Source organism: Brassica napus, chromosome C6 (assembly GCF_020379485.1).
Source record: "Brassica napus cultivar Da-Ae chromosome C6, Da-Ae, whole genome shotgun sequence".
NCBI lineage: Eukaryota > Viridiplantae > Streptophyta > Magnoliopsida > Brassicales > Brassicaceae > Brassica > Brassica napus.
Window position 1 is genome coordinate 23836102 of NC_063449.1, and position 19460 is coordinate 23855561.

The window sequence follows — 19460 nt, forward strand, 5'->3', positions numbered from 1 at the left end:
TTTAGATCTAATTAAAATAATTATAAAGTTCAACTAATCAAATTATAACAATTTTTCTTAAACTCTCTCCATGATTGACACCTAAGCAAAAGTCATTTAAGTGACTTCTTATTAAATATAGAAAATGATTTTAGAAATATTTGGTAAATTTAAAACTGATAAGAATTAATGTTTTAGGCAAAACTGTATTCTACACATTTAGGTATGAATTCGGTTTTTGGTTCGATTTTCGATTTCAAAAACATAAAAACCATGCATATATTTTAGTTTTTCAGTTAGTTCTCGGTTCGGTTTTCGTTTAACTGTTTATATGCCGATGCCTAATTCTGTTAGTGGAGAGTAACATAATAAGCTTCAATGACTGTTCCTGAATCATTCACATTGTAACTCAAAACTTAAAAGACTGATAAGCAGCTTTGAATGCATTAAGGATATCTCATAGAGTGGACTTGAAGAGTATCATATTAGTCTTGATTATAAAAATAAAGTTCCATTGCTTATACATGTCTCAAACTTTGTTACATATATTTCTGCAGAGGGACTCACAACATCACTGAAACACAGAGAAAGACATCTGCAGAAAGTTGCAGTCTCAAAGGAAAGCTTAGAAGAGGATCACTTGATTTGGGTTGTGTAACATTTTCTTCAATGAAAGACTTGAGCTGAGATTCCCATTTGATGAAGAACACTTGACGTTGAAGAGGCTGACCTCAAGGCTTCAGCCAATGGTCCACCCATGTTGTGGTGATTCCCTCCACTGCTCCACCAATTCATGTTTTGTTGCTGCTCCCTCTCATTGTTGTTGGCTTCTTCTACTTCATCGCCTGTGGAAAGTTTTAGAGAGACGTCTGATGAAGTGTTACCGGGCATGGAGATGGACAGATGACAATTGGATGAGCTCATTGGACTTGAGGTAGAATCAGATGATCGTGGCCAGTCGTCAAAGAAAGGCCTCAGGGTGTTACCATCATCTGATCTTCCATTGATGAGTCCACTGTGAGCTTCATATGGCCTCTTTTTGTTACTTTCTTGTTTCATCCCTGAAGAACAACTGTGAGAGACAAAACTCACATCTTTTATAATTAGAACAAGACATGAACATTGTCAAAAAAAAAAAGATTCAAAACTTTTTGCTCCGTTTAAGTAGAGTATAAAGTATGATTAAGTCAATAAACATGTCCTACTAATGGCACATGATTTTCCACTATCAAACGGGATTGAGCTAGATAAATAAATCAATAACTTGAGTTGTTTTTTCTTCTTTATGAAATGTGGTCTTAGGGGAAGTGATTGCAGAATCTTAAAGCTTTTGTTTTTCTTCTATGCAGGTTTGGTCAGCTTTCAGTGAGGTCTTACCAATGTCATTATCTAGTATACATCTCTCTCTCTCTCTCTTTCTACTCCTCTGATTGAAAAGCCTCACCCAACTAGTAAAAAAAATAGATTCTATCAAATCCAAGTGTTATCATTGTCTCTCTCAACAAAGAAGGAAAATAAGAAAGTTTTTTATTATTTTTTCACAAAATAATGATAAGTATCTCTGTCACCCAATTGCCAACATTACCCCTTCCTCACAGCATCACTTCACAGTGCAATAACTATTCTCAAATCCCAAACAACAGGGAGTTTTAATAATTTCAACAGATTTATCTACTGTCATGTAGGGCTTTCCTTTGTAATTAGTCTTCCGTTATTATGAAAAACAAAACACTTGTCTTAAATCTCAATATTCTCCACCAAAGCGTATAATGACTTCAATTAAACTGAGTTTTTTTTGTGTACCTTTGATGACTAGTAAGGTGGAGATGTTTAGTTGAAGAATGTGAAGAGTCAGATGAGAAGAAGAGATTGTTTGGTCCATGACCAAGATCCTCGCCTAAGACAAAGGAAGATGCGGCGGTTGCGGTGGCGGGTTTGGCAGTTTCCACAGGCTTTCTTGAACGGTTTCGACCACGGTGGATGTGGCGGTCGCAATACTTGTGACCGCCTACTACATCTCTAGAACATCTCCATTTCTTCCCGTCTGTTCTCTTGCACCTCCCTGGCTCAGGATCCATTGCTCCTCTTCCCCAATGCCCTGTTTTTTTAATATCAGTGTGTATATATTCATTAGTACCATGTTTGCTTCTAACTTACTATCAACCAAAAAAAAAAAATCTAACTCAAGACAATGATTAAGAATGTTTAATAAACCCAACTTGTTTTGTTCTTTCTGTTTCTCATAGATGTTCTACAAAGGAGGTTAAGTTCTCGCTGTATTGCAAAGTAGCCTTTTGCGGATAGATGTATTGACTTTATTCTTTAGTGAGTCTATAAGTTAGAGTTTTTAGATATTTTCCAAGGAAGCATAAACAAGAGGGAGAGAGAGACTCACAAGGTTGGTGATGAGGGAAGTTCTGTTGCTGAGGATGGTGAAGGAAATTCAAAGGAGATTGAAATAGACTTTTCTGGATGGGTAAGAGAAGCTCTTGAGGAACAGAAGCACCAGCCAACATGTATCTGTAGATCAGTGCTTGTAGCTCAAGTTCTTGCCATTGTGCCAAGCTAAATAAGTTTCCCATCTCTAAAAAGATAGACAAAACCCAGATAAACGAATGAGCATTAATAACTTCAACATTTGAGTGAAATAGTCTTTTGCCCTTTTGAAAAGAAGGAACCACTTACTGAGAAACCTGGAAGAGGACGTGTTAGGAGAGAAACATGAGACTGAGGGAGATAAGGTGGGTTCAGGGACAAAGAGAGGTAGAGCAGCAGCAGAACTTGCAGTTTGGGATCGAATCTGATCTAAGAAAAAGTTTGATATCTTAGCTGCAGAGCTTTGTTCTTCTGACTCATTCTGCTGCTGACTTCTCCATAGCTTCAGTTGCAAGTCCATGGAAGAGAGACAGAGAAAGAGAGAGAGAAATGTGTTGGTTGCTTTTGGGATAGTTTCTTCCACTTCTTTGTGACTTGAGAGTCTGGCTTAATAAGCAAAGACAACCACAACAAATGTCTTATGTGCTTGGCTTGTGACCCAAAAGTTTTTTCTCCTCTTTGTTCTTTGTAGGCAGTTGCTAGAGAAAGAAGAAAATTTTTTTTATTAGGGTATGAGACAAGACAGTTGATGGAAAAACAAAATTTAAAAGTAAAAAGTTGTTTTTTTGGAATCAAATTTTGGTTTTTATATAATATTTGATAGTATTCTTGATTTTAAAACGGTATCTTTATCTGATTATAAAATTATGTAAGTCAGAAAACCAAGCACTGCAAGATGCAAATGAAGAGATAGTAACCTGCAGTGTTTATGTCTCACTGCCTTGGAAATATTACTTTCTTTTTTAATCTCATTTAAATATTTCATAAGTAGTACTAGTAGCTTAAAGATAAAAGAGAAGCCTATATTAAGATATTGTAATTAAAGATTCATTCGATGTGTCATTTGTTTCAGAGATTGTGTTACAAATGTATTAGATTCTGTGCATTATGACTTTGGATTTGACTAACAGCTAACTCCACAGTGAGCTAATGTGCAGTTTATGACATAAGTATACTGCATCTGGAGAGAACTGCAATATGTTTTGATCAGATGTGAGGTGACTAACTATGATTTTCTATTTGTTGTAAAAAAAAACTATGATTTCCTATTTACATTAAACCGCTTAATATATAATTAGGTTAGTAAGTTTACCACAACACTATTTTAGCATTTCAACTCATCAACTGGTCCGAATATGTTTATTTTTCATGCAATATGTAGGTTTGAATTTGAGTAATGACAGAAACCACTAAATTACATGTATATCTTTTTTTCGCTAATAAACTATTTAGTCCATTCTAATTTGTAACCGTCATTACTTTATCATCTGTTATAGTATGTAACGTCTGTGCATTTGAAAGTTTTTTTTTTGTTTTTTTTTTTGGAACACTACTTCATTTGAAAGTTTCTTTAATTAACATTTTATATAGTTACATGATTAAACTAAATATTACTTTGTGGGTTCTTTCTAGTTGGACTGTCTCATGTTTCCAATTTCTGTTTGTATAGTAAAAAAACATTTATGCCTTGAAAATGTATTATCAATGGTTATTTCTGGATTAGGAGAGAATTCCGATAACCATCATAAAAACATCAGGAATATATAGGAAAATAATGAATATGAATAAAATTTTAGAAACGATGAGAAATGATGATTCTTTATCAAAATTAAGAAGGAACAAAATTGCATTATAATTCTCTACAAATTTGCATTATAATTCCTGATTTTTCTATGATGGTTACCAATTACACAATTTATGATTACTAGAAGAAAATGAAACATGATTCGCTAGTATATCTAAGTGGGGGTTATTGGTTCTGGTAGTTTAGTGGATTTATAAATTCTTCTTATATTTAGAAATCTTCCATAAATCCAGTGATTTTCAAATCAAATAAATAGATTTGAGAATTATTGATACGAGTATTTTAAAATCAAATAAATGAATTGTTATAAATCAATGGATTTGTAACTAGACCTAAATAAAGCACTACAAGAGAACATTATGTTCTCCGACTGCAACTTCCAAGAACATGGATTGTCACAAACTTTTCACGGCATCTCCTCAGAAAATTCGGATCAAACTATTCACCATGTTATCGGAAATTTGATCGGATCAAAAGTAAAAATCTCTGACAAAACAAATTTACTTGTCATCTTTTCAGAAATCTCATAGGAGTATTCTCGGAACTTATCGACGACTTCATCTTCTCCACCATTCATCATCTTTCTTGCCTCTTTTTATTTTGCTAAGCATCAAAAGCTGGTCGCACACAATTGGTGGGGATACGTTCATATGGAATACATCTCTCGTTGCTATCTCTTTTTCATTATCGTATACATTATACAATATGTTTGTATGGACATGTGCTTAGTGCATGTTTTTAACATGAACAAAAAACAATGTATAAAATTTGAAGTAATGCATCAACCGATGTTTGTTGGGACACAAAACTATAAAGAATGAAAAAAAACAATATAAAACAAATCCAACCCAAATAACAAGGTTAAGCCCAAAATTTGATCACTTGTATTTTACTCTTTAAAATAGTTACAAATCCAATCAAATCCAGTTTCAAATTAAATCCATACACAAATCTTTATTATTGAATAACACATGATTCTAAAATTTATATTAAAATCATAAAACCAATAACTATGGATTTGAATGTGAATTTTAAAATAATAGAACCAATAACACTACATTTAGTTTGGATTTACAAATCCATTAAAATGCAGAAACCAATAACACCCTCTTAACTAGGATAAGACCTGCGCCTTGCGCATGTTAAATTTATATGAAAATTATTTAAGAAATATTGTATGGAAAAATAAATTTATATTGTTGATCAAATTAATAGTTTGGCCCTTATTTTTTTTTAACTTTTTGTTAATTACATAATTTATTTACAGATGAGTTGATCCAATTTTAAAAAATGTTTTAGGTCAAAAAATCATTTATCGCATAAGAACGTTCTTAACGTTTAGGCCGACGAATTCCACGTCTACTATTTGGTTACAATGAAACTATGTCAGCTCAATTTTATACCATGATTTAGAAATTTAAAAGTTAATTATGGTCGTGAGAAGTTTACGTTCACGTGCCAATCCTATGTATCTTCAATATTTTTTTCTTTTTGTGTCTCTTTTTCATTTTGGTTATTGCTCGATATAAATATTGATTTTGGAGTTTACTCTCATTTTGTTTGTTTGTTTTGGTATGAGATTTAGAAAATGTTTAAGATTTAAAATTATTAAAGAGATACAAACATAGGTTAAGATCTGCACCTTTTGCAGAATAAATATTTTATATTTATTACTTATTTTATGTTTTCTACATATTTTGAAATAATAAAATAATAAGTATATATACTAAATAACTAAGAAATCAATTACTATTATGTAATAAATTAGCGTGTGCATATAGATCAAACGATCATTTTTGTTAATTCACAATTATTTTAGGGTAAATAAATCAAAACAATCAATCTTATCTATGGTATATGATATATAATTAAATTTAAATGATATTAATATAGATATATAGTATACTTTTAATATGGATATTTATTAAATGAGGTTTCTACTTATATAATTTTATGATTATTTGCATATTTGTGTTACAAAATTTTACACCAACGATTTTTTTCAATGTGGGATGTTTAGTAGTTTTAATAATTTATAATCATTTAAGAAAACCATGAAGATTTCAAAATTAAAATATTAACTTTTCAATATATGTTTAATGAAAATATGAAAATATAAGTATGTCTTTCGTCATTCACATGGATCAAGATATCCCGGTTTGGTTTACCTAGCCGGTATGAGTCTGTATAAGTTGATGACAAAAAAAGTATGTATTTTCATATGATATGTATTTTCATATGATGTATAATTTAATTTAAATGATATGAAATATATATATATATATATATTAACATAAAAACCTATTAAAAAAATCATTTATTCACATGGTCTTATAATCATTATATCTTAATATAGAAAAAAAAATCAAACCTTGATCACAAAAGTTTATGCGAGACTTTTAACAGTTTTAGTAATTTATACTCGTTTTAAAAAATTCAAAATACAACATATACAAAAATATCTAGTTTTTTTATTTGATTAATGTAATTGTGTAATTTATTTTAATAATAAAGAAATAAACAAAAATGATAAAAGTATACAGATTCTTATCAAATCTTTATTATTTAAAATCATTAATTTCCATATATATTTTAATCATATTAGGTAATTCCGTAGGTTTTATTTAAAGAAAGAATATATAATAAATTTCAATTTGATAAATGAATGGTCCATAATGGGCATACTATATAATATCATATTCTCTAGCAATTTAATTTTGGACCAATAAAATTTTCAATTGATTATAAAGTCACCACGTAAGCAAAATTTCATTCCAATTATAAAGTCACACTTTTTAATTAGCACAAATTACAGATTATAATTTTTTTAGTTATTAACCTCAACACTAACAATACCGAAGCCCCGTACCAATAACTAATCTAAAAATAAAATATAATTTTGAGATCTTGGTACGGGGCTTCGGTATTGTTAGTGTTGAGGTTAATAACTAATCTAAAAATAAAATATAATTTGGAAAAAGTTAACCATTCAATTGAAACTTATACACACTAATATTATACCTTATTAGGATTTAAGATTCTGCTTTGTTTGAACTCGTGTCTGGTAAATAAATATATTGCTTTCATTTAGTAAATAAGTTACAGTTGCTCAAAATACAATTATGTCAATATATAGCGGTTACACTCCGGCTCGAACTCGATAGAACCCAAACCGGTCTCAAACCAAACTTCTATTTAACCCGAATTGGGATAATTTTGATAAACCCGAAAAATCGAAACTCAATTGGACAAATTCGAAATCCGATTGGGACTCGAATACTCAGGTCTAGTTTATATAAGACTGATAGTTATGTTTACGTGATACATTCATTATCATTAACTATTACAAAAGCACATTATTAGCGTTTTCCTTAACTACCAAAAAAATTTAGGCAATTCATTTCTTAGTTCTGAAGTCATATTTAGTCTTCAATATAAATTTCCATATTTACCTAATGAAGAATTGTGTACCAAGCATAAATATTTGATATATACGATCGTTTGGTGACTTTCTAGTTAGATATATACATAAATATTCTGTATTTATTTGTTTCTTTTAATAGCGAAAAATATAAATTATACTTACCTAAATTCTATTATTCTATATTGTGCGTAAATCACTGATATAAAAAAGTTTATGCATTCTAACCGAAACCACCAAAAGTATTTGATTGATTATGGTTTGGTTCATTTTGAATTAAAATGACTTAACAAACATTAATAACAGACAAACCGTATATTAATTATGTTTTATACTGATATGGTTTTGAAATATTTTTTTTGTATACAATATAAAAGGATTTTTTGATTAGTTAAATACATACTCGTTCTTACTATATGTTATATTGTATAGGAGATTGAATGTCCACTCGAGTATATTTTATAGAGTTCCAATTATATTGTTGTCTTCAACGTAGAATAACAAAAATTCAACTAATGTAGAAATTCCAGTTTACTCAACTCGTATGTGATGAACCTAATAATAATGAACAGTTTGTACGATTCCTTTTTTGTTTACTCCTCGGTTTTTAATGGATTTAGACGGATTGTACTTAATATATATTTATATCCAAAAAGAGTCACATTCGCAACAGTCTTCTTTGATTTGTTTAATAATCATGTGATTTGTTCTTCATTTATCTTTGGTGTAGGTTCAGCTTTTGAAAGAAACGTTTAACAGGCAAGAACCTTACTCATAATACACAAAGAACTGATATATAAGGTACTCGTTGGTCTTAATACGGGTATGACAAAAAAAACGACTTTTGATATGATACATAGTTATGGAAATATGTGACAACGTTATATTAAACTATGATTTATATTAGGTGCTCTAGAATTCTTAAAAATATGATTTAGAAGGCAATTAGAAGTGCCACGTAGGTTTTTTTTAATTAACACAAAATTAATGTTTTAATTTTTAAAAAAATCTTCAATTATATATGGGATATCAATAATAGGGAAACAAATATATTACCAGAAAAGGCCAAGTAAACTTGAAAACATTTATTAAGATGAAGTAAGAAACATTCATTTATATCTTCACTTAGATGAATAAATACAAAAACATGCATTAATTTCAAAGTAACTTTATTTGGTGGTGCCACGATAGTTTTCATTTGTTGTTTTGAGGAAAGAAAAGTAATAAATATGAGCAAACTGCAAAGGACGATAACGATGTTTCATATAGGAGTGGAGTGAGCCAGCTAAGACACTGATGAGAGAGCTCCCTAGGTGTCTTTCCTTTTTTCGTTCATTCCCACCAGTATCGACGGCATTTATATGCAATATTCTGAAGATACCCTAAACCAGTTACGTTTAGGTTATTTCACAAGAAAAATATCATAAAACCTAATTAAAATTATAGGCGTGACTGGCTAAAAACCTCAGTAAATGATATCATCTAATTATAAACTGTTGATATAATTTTCATATCATAAACTTTCAATGTGTGTAATATAAATATGCATGTCTTTGATAAAAGATAGATATTTGAACATTATTAAGAAAGTCTTCTTTTTGTTAGTCTGTTATGTTACGTGCACTAGCACCTCTCGGCACTTCTTATGTCTTGACAATAGGCGAAACAATAAAAAAGAGGAGAAAGTCTGTGAAAGTAATGAAATATGAAGCAAAGTGTGAGCTTGCTTGAAACAAACACATTATATAATAATTTTATTCGAAAACTCCACTAACTACTGAAATTGCTATACTAAATTCTTATATGTTAGTGCTTCATATTTATTTGAGTAAACCAGAAAATATAATTCAGAAATAGATGGATAATGGCAAATTCTAAAAATATACTAAGAGACTGAGAATTTTAGTGGAAGAAGGTTGGGTTACGTGCTAAAATTCAAGACCAAATGAAGATCAAAAGAGGGCCCGGTCCAAACTCATCCACCCCCCACTCGATTCCTCAAATCACGCAGATTTGAAAAATCAAGCCGAGCTGACCCGTACGACGAAATCACCTTTAGGGGAGGTTTAGTTTCCGTCGGAAACTTTCCGACGATGGCACAGACAGTGGGTCCCGTTATATGATGTGAGACCAATTAAACCAATTATGTTGTGGACTTTACATCACAGTTCTACCCCGCAAGCTACCTTTTAATTACTCCATATGCCATTAGCATTCGTGTCCAATGGACCTCGCCGGGCCGTAGTGAAATGGTTTTCAATTCTTTGATTTTTTTGGGTGTTTACTCCATTTTAACATCAAGAAAACAAAACCCGCCCCATTTTTTTTTGGGAAAATTGTTTTTTTAAAGCAAAAAATGATAACTATTTCATTTTAGACTAATATCTATTTTGCAATATTTTTGTCTATAATATCCTTTAATATTTTTGAAAGTAAATTTAATAAATAGTTTTACAAACAAAAAAAAAATAGAAAAATAGTAACTATTGATAAAATACCTATATGAACTTAGTGGTAGTTTTTTAAATCATAATTTTCAGATTTTGTTCTAAATAAAGTAGAAATAGCATTCTACGAAGTAGAGCTACGAAGTAGAAAATGAAATCCATTTTTTTATTGAATCTACAATGTTTAGAATACGTGATCTACGTAAATAAGAGTATTCTTAAAATATTTTGAATACACACTCCGCGCTTAACCTACATATCTAAAATCTTTAGAAATCAAAATCTACACATTAATATAAATCTAAAACACGTAGAAACCAACTTCTACAGATTTACTGTAAATCTAAAACATGTAGAAATCAAAATCTACACATTACTATAATTCTAAAAACCTGTAGAAACCGATTTTTACAGATTAGATGTATTCTACGGATAAAAAATCAGTTCCTAAAAATATGGAAATAAAATACTTGGGAATATTCACTTTCATATTTTGAAAAAATCGATTTAAAAAAAAAACAAAACGAAAAAAAAACGTGGTAACATTCTTCTCACGCCGTCTTCTATATTCCATTGATTGTTAACAAAATTTCACATTATTTCTACCAAATCAGTGTGAAATTGAGTGAGTTAGGGTTTATGAACTTGAGACTTTGATTTTCTCGCCCTTTGTTCGTGAAGGAGATGAGAAATTATGGGTTTCATCTCAAAGAAATCGAGTTTAAAGAGTTGAAATCGTGTTTGGTCGGTTCAAATCAAGTGGGAATCAAACCGAATATAACCGAAGAAAACCAAGAAATCGATTTGGAATACGTACCTGGGCACGAGATCGATCGGTCTATAATTCGAGATCGGTCGATCTGTATGAAATCGACCTTTGTCGATCGAGTGAAATGGACCATGTCGATCAGTATATGCTCCGCGTTTTTTTTTCTTCATAATGATTAGGATCGATCGATCCGTTCGACCTTGTAATTTCGGATCGATCGATCCCGCTTGATCGAACCCATTATTTATTATATTTAAAAATTACAATTTTAAGAGCATTATTGTCATTTTGAAAATACTTAGCCTAATGAGACATAAAGTATACATGATTTGTCTAAAGGGACATAATTATCATTTTTTTGCTCTAAAAAAACAATTTTCCCTTCTTTTTTTTGGTAACACAAATCCACTTCATTGTCCATTCTAGTAACTATTATTCTTTGGAGTGGACATTTATATCTAATCTATTAAAAGAGGAATACAAATTTAAATCATCCCTTAGTTTTGCAAATTATTTACACTTCAATGCCACTAAGATATTAACTAAACTTATATTTAAAGATATTTTGTCCTTTACAGTTTAATTAATGCATTAGCTCTTTTTTTTGTCATCAACAATACATACTCATACTGCCTATGTAAACCAAACCGGGTGATCTGCATCCATGTGAACGACGAAAGACGATTGCTTTCTAGCACTGCATGCTAGACTATCCGCCTTTGAATTTTGCGTTCGTGGTACATAGATAAACTCTGATCGGGTGAAACTCTCTTTCAGGATCTTGATATCTTCCAAATAATGGATTAGTTAAATTAATGTATTTTTAATTTAAAAAACGTTACAACATTAAAATTCCACGCCTCCATTATCATATTCAACAACCAATAAGTATTATTCCTAAATACCTCAATTTATATACACATCTTACTGAATCAATGGTTCCATTTCTCACTTCTTAGCTTATACAAATCGATTTTCTATCCTTTATAAACAAACAAAATCTCAAACATCAATTCTACAATATTTATATGTTTAGTTTTGTATTAATTCATACAAACAATAGAAATATATCCTATATATATAATATTAACAACTATAAAATGTAATGATAATCAGTATACACAAATCGATTTTTCCAAAATCATAATGTTAACTTACGGATCAGTCAGGTTTAAATTTCAAAAATTAATGTATAAAATATATCCAAAAAATAACACCTACTTAATTGCGATATTTGATCCTATTATATTTCCATATAAAAATTGCATAACTAATAAGGAATATTTATTATAACAATAAGATTTGGAAACTAAAACACACAAAAACAATAATTAGTTACTAAATCACATAATATCTTACATGTTACTAAATCACATAATTAGTTACAGCAATTATTCCTTCCCCTTGACTTTCCCTTTGACTTGCAGATTAAACAACTTAAAATTTCTGAAAATTTAACGTATAAAATATATCCATAATTGACACTTTTCATACGAAATTTAGACCATAAATATCAACTATCAAACTATTTCCTATATTCTCTCTAACCAAAATTATCTTTAATACAAACTTAATTTTTATTTATAATTTTTTATTAGTTACATCAAATTTAAATTTTCATTTTATTTTCTTACAGATTTAAATCTTAATTTTTACTTGTTCCAAATTAGATAGAAGTTAACAATCATTTTATTTTCTTACAAATGTTATAACTAATGTACCATTTAAAAATAGCATACTAACTCATAATTGTCTATTTATCATACTTTTTATTTTAAAAATTTGTTCGCCATATATCTTAGACATGGATCTAATTATATAAATGTTGGATCTATACTCAATATTAGTAATACATTTTACGTTAAAACACAAAAAAAAAAAATTACTCGATTTTATACAACTACATTTACAAATATAACATTATGTACAAACAAAAAATTAAAGCATAAAATTAAATACATGTGCGGTCGCACGGTCAAGGTCTAGTATATTATTAAAACTAAAGTACATTTTGGTACTGTTTGGAAACATGGATAACATAATAAATGAGAATTATTTGAAAACATGCATATCATATTAAATACTTCATTTTTTTTACACATTTAGTCATTGCATTTACAATAAATTAAGTATTTTTCTGGTATTTATTTTTATTTACAGATTCTACCACTGCATTTAAAATCAATTTAAATTAACTAATTACAATGGTTGTTGTTTCTTTGTGGTGAAAATAAAAACACAAACTGAAATATATTGTATATATTATATAAAACAATTTTTTAATATAGTATTATCTTAATTAGTTTAGTCAAATATAAAATTTCCGAGAGTTCAATTTTCAAGAAAATAAAATATCATAAAATTAATAATAAATTAACAAAAATAAATATTATGAATAGTACAATTACATCAAACTGCATCAAGTTATAAAATTTTAATATAATATTATGTACAAATAAAAATTATTATCAAACAAATCTATCTATATATATAAAAAAATGTTGGTATCTCTTCTGTGAAGACACCTCAGCGCCACGTCATTAAGTCGAGTGTTCTAGTCTCGACACGTGTCCGTCAACTCCAAAGTGATGTGTTTCAATTAATGGGATAAGTTTAATTTGGGCTTGCTAAAAAACCAAGAAGTTTGACTTAGGATGGGCCATACAGCAAGACTATTATTTTTAAAGTTGGTCTGTACGAAAAACATTATTTGACTTAGGTTATGACATGTTTCTTCTTCCTCTCGCTGAGAAAAAACTGCGGCGTTACTGTTCTCTGTTAGATTTATTAAATACAATTAATGTTTTCATTAATATCACCGACCCACTCATCCAAGACGTCTCATTCCATACATCTCCTATCTCAAATTGTTGTGGATTTACACCTATAAATAAGTGAGTTCAATTCAGTGAAGATCATCACTTTTTCCTTCTAAATCATTCCGTAGATTTCTACAGTCTTTTTTCGATTGTCGGCAACAGATTATTCTGTGTTGATAGCTGCTTGATTATGAAACAAATGTTGCTGTAGATTTGCTTGATAATCAGCTAGAGTCTGTTTTCCAGTGATTTATTCCCACCAGATAACCAGTCTCCGATCTAATCGAGAAATATTTCGAGACTTTGTTCTTAATTTTCTCATGTCTTGCGATTGATAGACTCTACTATCTGGAATAAAATATCAGGTCTTCGGGATTCTAATCCTAATCTCTCCTCTTAGTTGATGCAAGTTTGGTACTTTACCTCCTGATGCTTCCTGGTTTGCCAATTTAGCAGATGATTTCTTTCGTGCACTCCATCTCTCGGATCTTCATCAATCTTCGACAAAACCAAAGTCTGCATGTATTTTCCAGAATTGACTTTTCCTCTACTTGATTGGGTTTTGATGGGCCTCTACTTGATTGGGTTTTGATGGGCATCTTCGTGATTCTATCCAATGGGATACTAATATGGGCAACTGGTTTCGTTGATATAAAAATCTGGGCTATTATAATACTAGGATTTTTATTTGAAGTCTCCATCGAATATGCCCCATTGGGGATGTAATATTATACACCTCTTTGTTTTAATTGAATATCAGTTCTCAAATAAATAAATAAAACTGAAGAGATAAAGACGCATTTGATTTTTCTCAAGACCTTTCTTTTAAGATGATGGTGACGAAAATATATATTAAAAAAAATAGAGTAAATAGCTTCTTTACGACTGTCCAATCATATATTTTTGTTAACTATATTGAATAGAGTTATTTAGTAATGTTAAATCAAAGTCCGATTCAAAGAATTACAAATACAAAGTAGTAAATGCCAGTTTTGTAATTTGCAATTTCTTTTATTAATAAACATTATTTTTTTTGAACAATAGTTTTTTTTACCGAAGCGGACAATAGTTTCCTATTAAGTTCTGTATTTATTACGAAAAGCAAATTAAATAATGCATTTTCATTTAATCTATACACTGTATACTGTCTGTAAATGTTTTGAAAGTCTTCGTGACAAAAAACCTTAATTTTGATCCATTAATTTTTCTTAAAAAACATCAGTATTCATTTAACTTTTAGTAAATCCTTAAAACCCTAAAAATAAGAGAAAATAACAAAAACATGCCACTTGGGTTTCAATTCAAATAGCACCAGACTTTCACGTGCAAGTGAGATAGTTTCCGTCTCTTACTTTTTTCTTACCTCTTCCAATAAAAACAAACATTTTTTTTTTAAACACAACTTTAGTAAGTAAACTATTTTTGTGTTCCAAACAAAAAAAAAACTATTAGAGCCAAACTTATGAGTTTATATGGTCCTAAACAGGTTGTTGCCCTTTAAGAATAAGAGAACAAACGGTCTCCGACAATCTTTATGTGAGCTTCCAAGTAGGGCTGTTCAATATTTTTTATAAATCACTGGAAGAATATGAAACTTAGGGCTGAGACCTAAATTGCATGTTAATTTTGAACTCAAGTGGTTTTCCAAATAAAGTTAAAAATTTCATGTTAATTTAACCTCCGAGTTAATATTTACAGTACTAAAAAAATTCCAAAAAAAATTCAAAATCGTCTACCTATCATACCACCACTAAAAACTCACTATTAATTTTGCAGGGCCACATATGAAAACCAAAAAGAATTGTCATATTAACCCAAAAAACATTTAAAAGACAAAATATAAGGATCAGTTCACGGACTCAAGCTTCCTACTTTAAAAGGGCCAAACACTAAAATTGAGATATAACAAATAAATTATTTAGATGTTAATATACAATAAATCACTGACATTAACTACATATGATTTTTTTTAAATAATTTAATAAAAAAAAATTCAACTGAAAATGATATAATAGCTCAATCATAGTAATATTATAGAAGCAAAAAATCAAACAAAAATTATTTACAAATTAACTAACTAATAACTTAAATTAATAAAATAGTATATCTCATACGCACCTTTTGCAAATGTGAACCTAAAACACAAATTACAAAATTATATAAAAAATAATAACATAGAGCACAAGTAAAGTATATCCCGTCCGTAGGGCGGGCCGACCCTAGTATATTATAAAATAATTTATTCTACTCTATATGTAAATTACAAAACATAAAAAATACACATGGATTTTTTTTATAAAACCAGCGGTTTGTGAGTTTACGTTGAACACAAGTTAAATCAAACATCCGCGCGTTGGATTACAAAACATAAAAAATACACATGGTTTTTTTTATAAAACCAGCGGTTTATGAGTTTACGTTGAACACAAATTAAATCAAACATCCGCGCGGGGGCGCGGATCAAGTTCTAGTTCCAGTTAAAATTTGGTTCAGTTTGGGTTCGGTTCGGCCTGATTTATTTGGGTCTAAACAAATTTTAACCAAAGTCAACCGAAATTAGTTTGGTTTGTGTTTAGTTTGGCTTTAATTCGATTTTGGTTTGTGTTCGGTTTGATTTACTTTTGGTTTTGTTTGTGTTTATTCAGTTCAAGGGAATTGATCTTTTTAGTTTTGTTCTAGTTTGGTTACAAAAATATTATTTATAAACATATAACAAATCATTATTTGAAACTAAATGATTATTTTCTCATATTTTAACGTAAAGACAAAAAATGAAGAAGATGTAATCCAATATTTTATATTATTATTTTTAAGCCTAATATAAATATCATAGGTAATTTTTCGGTTTTAATGTTAATGTATGAGATTCATATATTTTTTACTTTATTTTTAGTTTTGTATCTACTATATATTTGTTTAGAAGTCTAATGTATAAAATTTTGTTTAGCTGTTTAGGTTAAATGCTAAATATACCTTAAAGTTTAATATTATTAATATATTTAGTTAATCTAATTAAAAAACACTGGTTTTTAGGTTTGGTTTGGTTCGATTTTAAACCAAATCAAACTGAACCATTCGGGTTTATAAAATCTTTAACCAAATTGTTTAAATGTACACTTTGGTTTAGTTTGGTCGGTTTGAGCTCGGCTGGGTCGATTTGGTTTGGTGCGGTTTTTTTCCCTAATTACTTCTTCTGTTCTAAAATACACAAAGTTATAGGATAGTGCACAACTGTTTAAAAAAAATATTTTTAACTAAAAAGTAGTATTAATTAAAAATTATGCATTCTTGAAGGATAAGCTTCAACATAGAGTAAATGGATGGTCATTCAGATGGCTGTCAAAGGTCGGAAAGTAGATCTCATCAAGTCACTTTCTCTAGCATTTCCAACCTTTGTTATGTCAAGTTTCTTACTACCCTTGGATATATGTGAAAAAATTAGCTAGTGCCATTGCACACTTCTGGTGGAGCTTAAACCCGCCAAAAAGAGGACTCCACCGGGTTAAATGGCAGAAACTATGCTTACCAAGAGACGATGGTGACCTCGGATTCCGTATGATTCACGAGTTTAACATGGTCATGTAGCAAAACAGTTATGGTGATTAACGCAATATCCAGACTCTCTATTATCAAGGGTTTTACGTGGAAAATATTATCGGCTTAGCTCGCCATTGCGATTAAGTTCAACAGATAACTCTTCATATGTATGGATGGCCTCTCAGCTGCAAGGCATTTATTAATGTTGGAAATTAGACATAAGATCCCTTCAGGCTACGAGGTCAAAACATCAGAAGATCCTTGGATCCCTACTACACCTGCTAGGCCAGCCAGACATAGAGTTCCAATGGCACATCCTAGTCAGTGACTTCATCAATGTTGATTCAAAGGAATGGGATGTGGAGATGTTGGATAATATTGTTCACTTAGATGATATCACTCTAATTACGAGATTGGCCATAGGCCTAACATATCACAGAGATAGCTACTGCTAGAATTGTACAAAAAGTGATCAGTATATTGTTAAGTCAGGATATTGGGTGGCTCGAAACATCCTAGAGAGAGAATGTTGTCTACTCGAAACCCATTATTACCAAGCTCCATGCCTTTTCTTGAAAAGTCCATGCACCATAGAAAATGTCTCATTTTATATGGCAGTTGATAACATGACATGTGGTGGTGACAAGGAACCTGACGCTTTGTCATATGCGATGTGATAATATTTGCCCTAGGTGCGGAGAGTCAGATGAGTCTGTTAATCTTGCTATCTTCGAGTGTCCACCATCATTACAAGCATGAGCTTTATCAGCTACACCCTCCAGTCCAAATATCTTCCCTACCTCTAGTATATTCACAAATATAAATTATCTATCCGGGAGGAAAAGTTATTGAAGCAATTATAAAATATATTACAAAATATCACGGGTGGTTGGTTTGGACGTAGCGTAAAAGTTTTACTATAGAATTTTGTCTTTGGATTTTTTGATGTAAATGTAGCTGTAAGAAATTAAATGATAAAAATAATAAAAATGGAAAGATATTTCTACAGCAATATTTATGTTCTTACCGCTTACAAAATAAGACTTTAGAAAACAAGGATCCTACAACCATTTTTAAATATTTTTTGACTTAAGCTTTAAAAACTAGATAAAGCATGATTGGTAACTTTCATAGTTGTTGATAAAAATTAAAGCTAAAGTCACTTGCTACATCACAACCAATCAACCCCATCATTGATTACATAGTTTTTGATAAAATATAAATTACTTTGAAATAGGAAAACATCAAAAGTTTTCTTAAACATCATGAATTCTGAAACAAAGGGAGTATAAGAAAACTTAACAACTCTAGGGAAACTCAGATATATCCTTAGTCATTGGCTCATTAATACAAGTTCACTAACTCTTTCAAATTTAGAATCGATTGTTATATCTCTAGCTAGTTAAGCATATCATTTGTCTTTGACCTTGTATATATGATTGAGTTTGGATTAATGTAAACAGGTATTAGAGTTTTGGTTGATGTAAACCGGAAGTCAATTACTATATAATGTAACTTGTAACAGAAAGATCTAATAACAGAAATCATTTTTCCATTTCGAGCTTCTTCTTCTTCGTTGATATTGAGCTCAACTAATATGGTATCAGAGCGAAGAGAATCAAACTCTCGTTTGATCCGTTCATTTCTTTCATTTTTGACCTAAATCTATCGGTGATTCTCGCGATTGATTCTTCTCTGTGAGATTTTTGTAATTGTTTCACTTGACACTCAAAATTTCACACCAAAATCGATCGATAATGGTGATCGGAAGAAAGGTTAGTCGACGTTTTGGTCGCGCATCAGCATCGGCAAGAAGATCTTTCGTTCGTGAATCTCTGTCACCAGATCCACCGTCTCTTCCGTCGGAATCGTTCAATAGCATTCATTGTTCGTTCTTTTCACTTGATACGCAAAATTTAATAGACGATATTGTATTGATCTATGTTGCATGAAAACTTGGTCGAAAGTCCGTTTCACGTTTCAGAAACGTTTCGAAATCGAAATTTCTCGGAAACTCGTGGAAATACATTGGAAACTTGTTTCTTAAAAATCTCATCTTGGAAATTTGATGGAAACTTGCGTTTGATTTTGGAAACTCACGATTCTGTTTTGGTATTTGTGCATAATAATCTTTGGGTCCGACTGGTGACCATTCTGGAAACAAGAGGAGCGAATAGGAAATGAACGTAGATGAATAAAATTGCAGGAATGAAAAAGAATGCTTGTTTCATCTTATATTTAACAAGGAATAACTTTGTTCTTTATATCTATTTTTTTGGGAAAATTTCTTTATTTCTCTATAAAAAGG

The 19460-nt window shown here is 30.2% G+C and overlaps 1 protein-coding gene across 1 annotated transcript; it reads right to left on the reverse strand.

Moving 5' to 3' along the window:
- Window positions 1-444: 444 nt before the first annotated feature.
- Window positions 445-3117, reverse strand: LOC106345451 (growth-regulating factor 4). The gene is made up of 4 exons (XM_013784657.3): window positions 2665-3117; window positions 2375-2563; window positions 1783-2077; window positions 445-1051 (listed from the first exon to the last, which is right to left on the reverse strand). The coding sequence occupies exons 1-4, from the start codon at window positions 2873-2875 to the stop codon at window positions 646-648; spliced, it is 1101 nt and encodes a 366-aa protein (XP_013640111.2). The 5' UTR covers window positions 2876-3117; the 3' UTR covers window positions 445-645.
- Between the last annotated feature and the right edge of the window lie 16343 nt (window positions 3118-19460).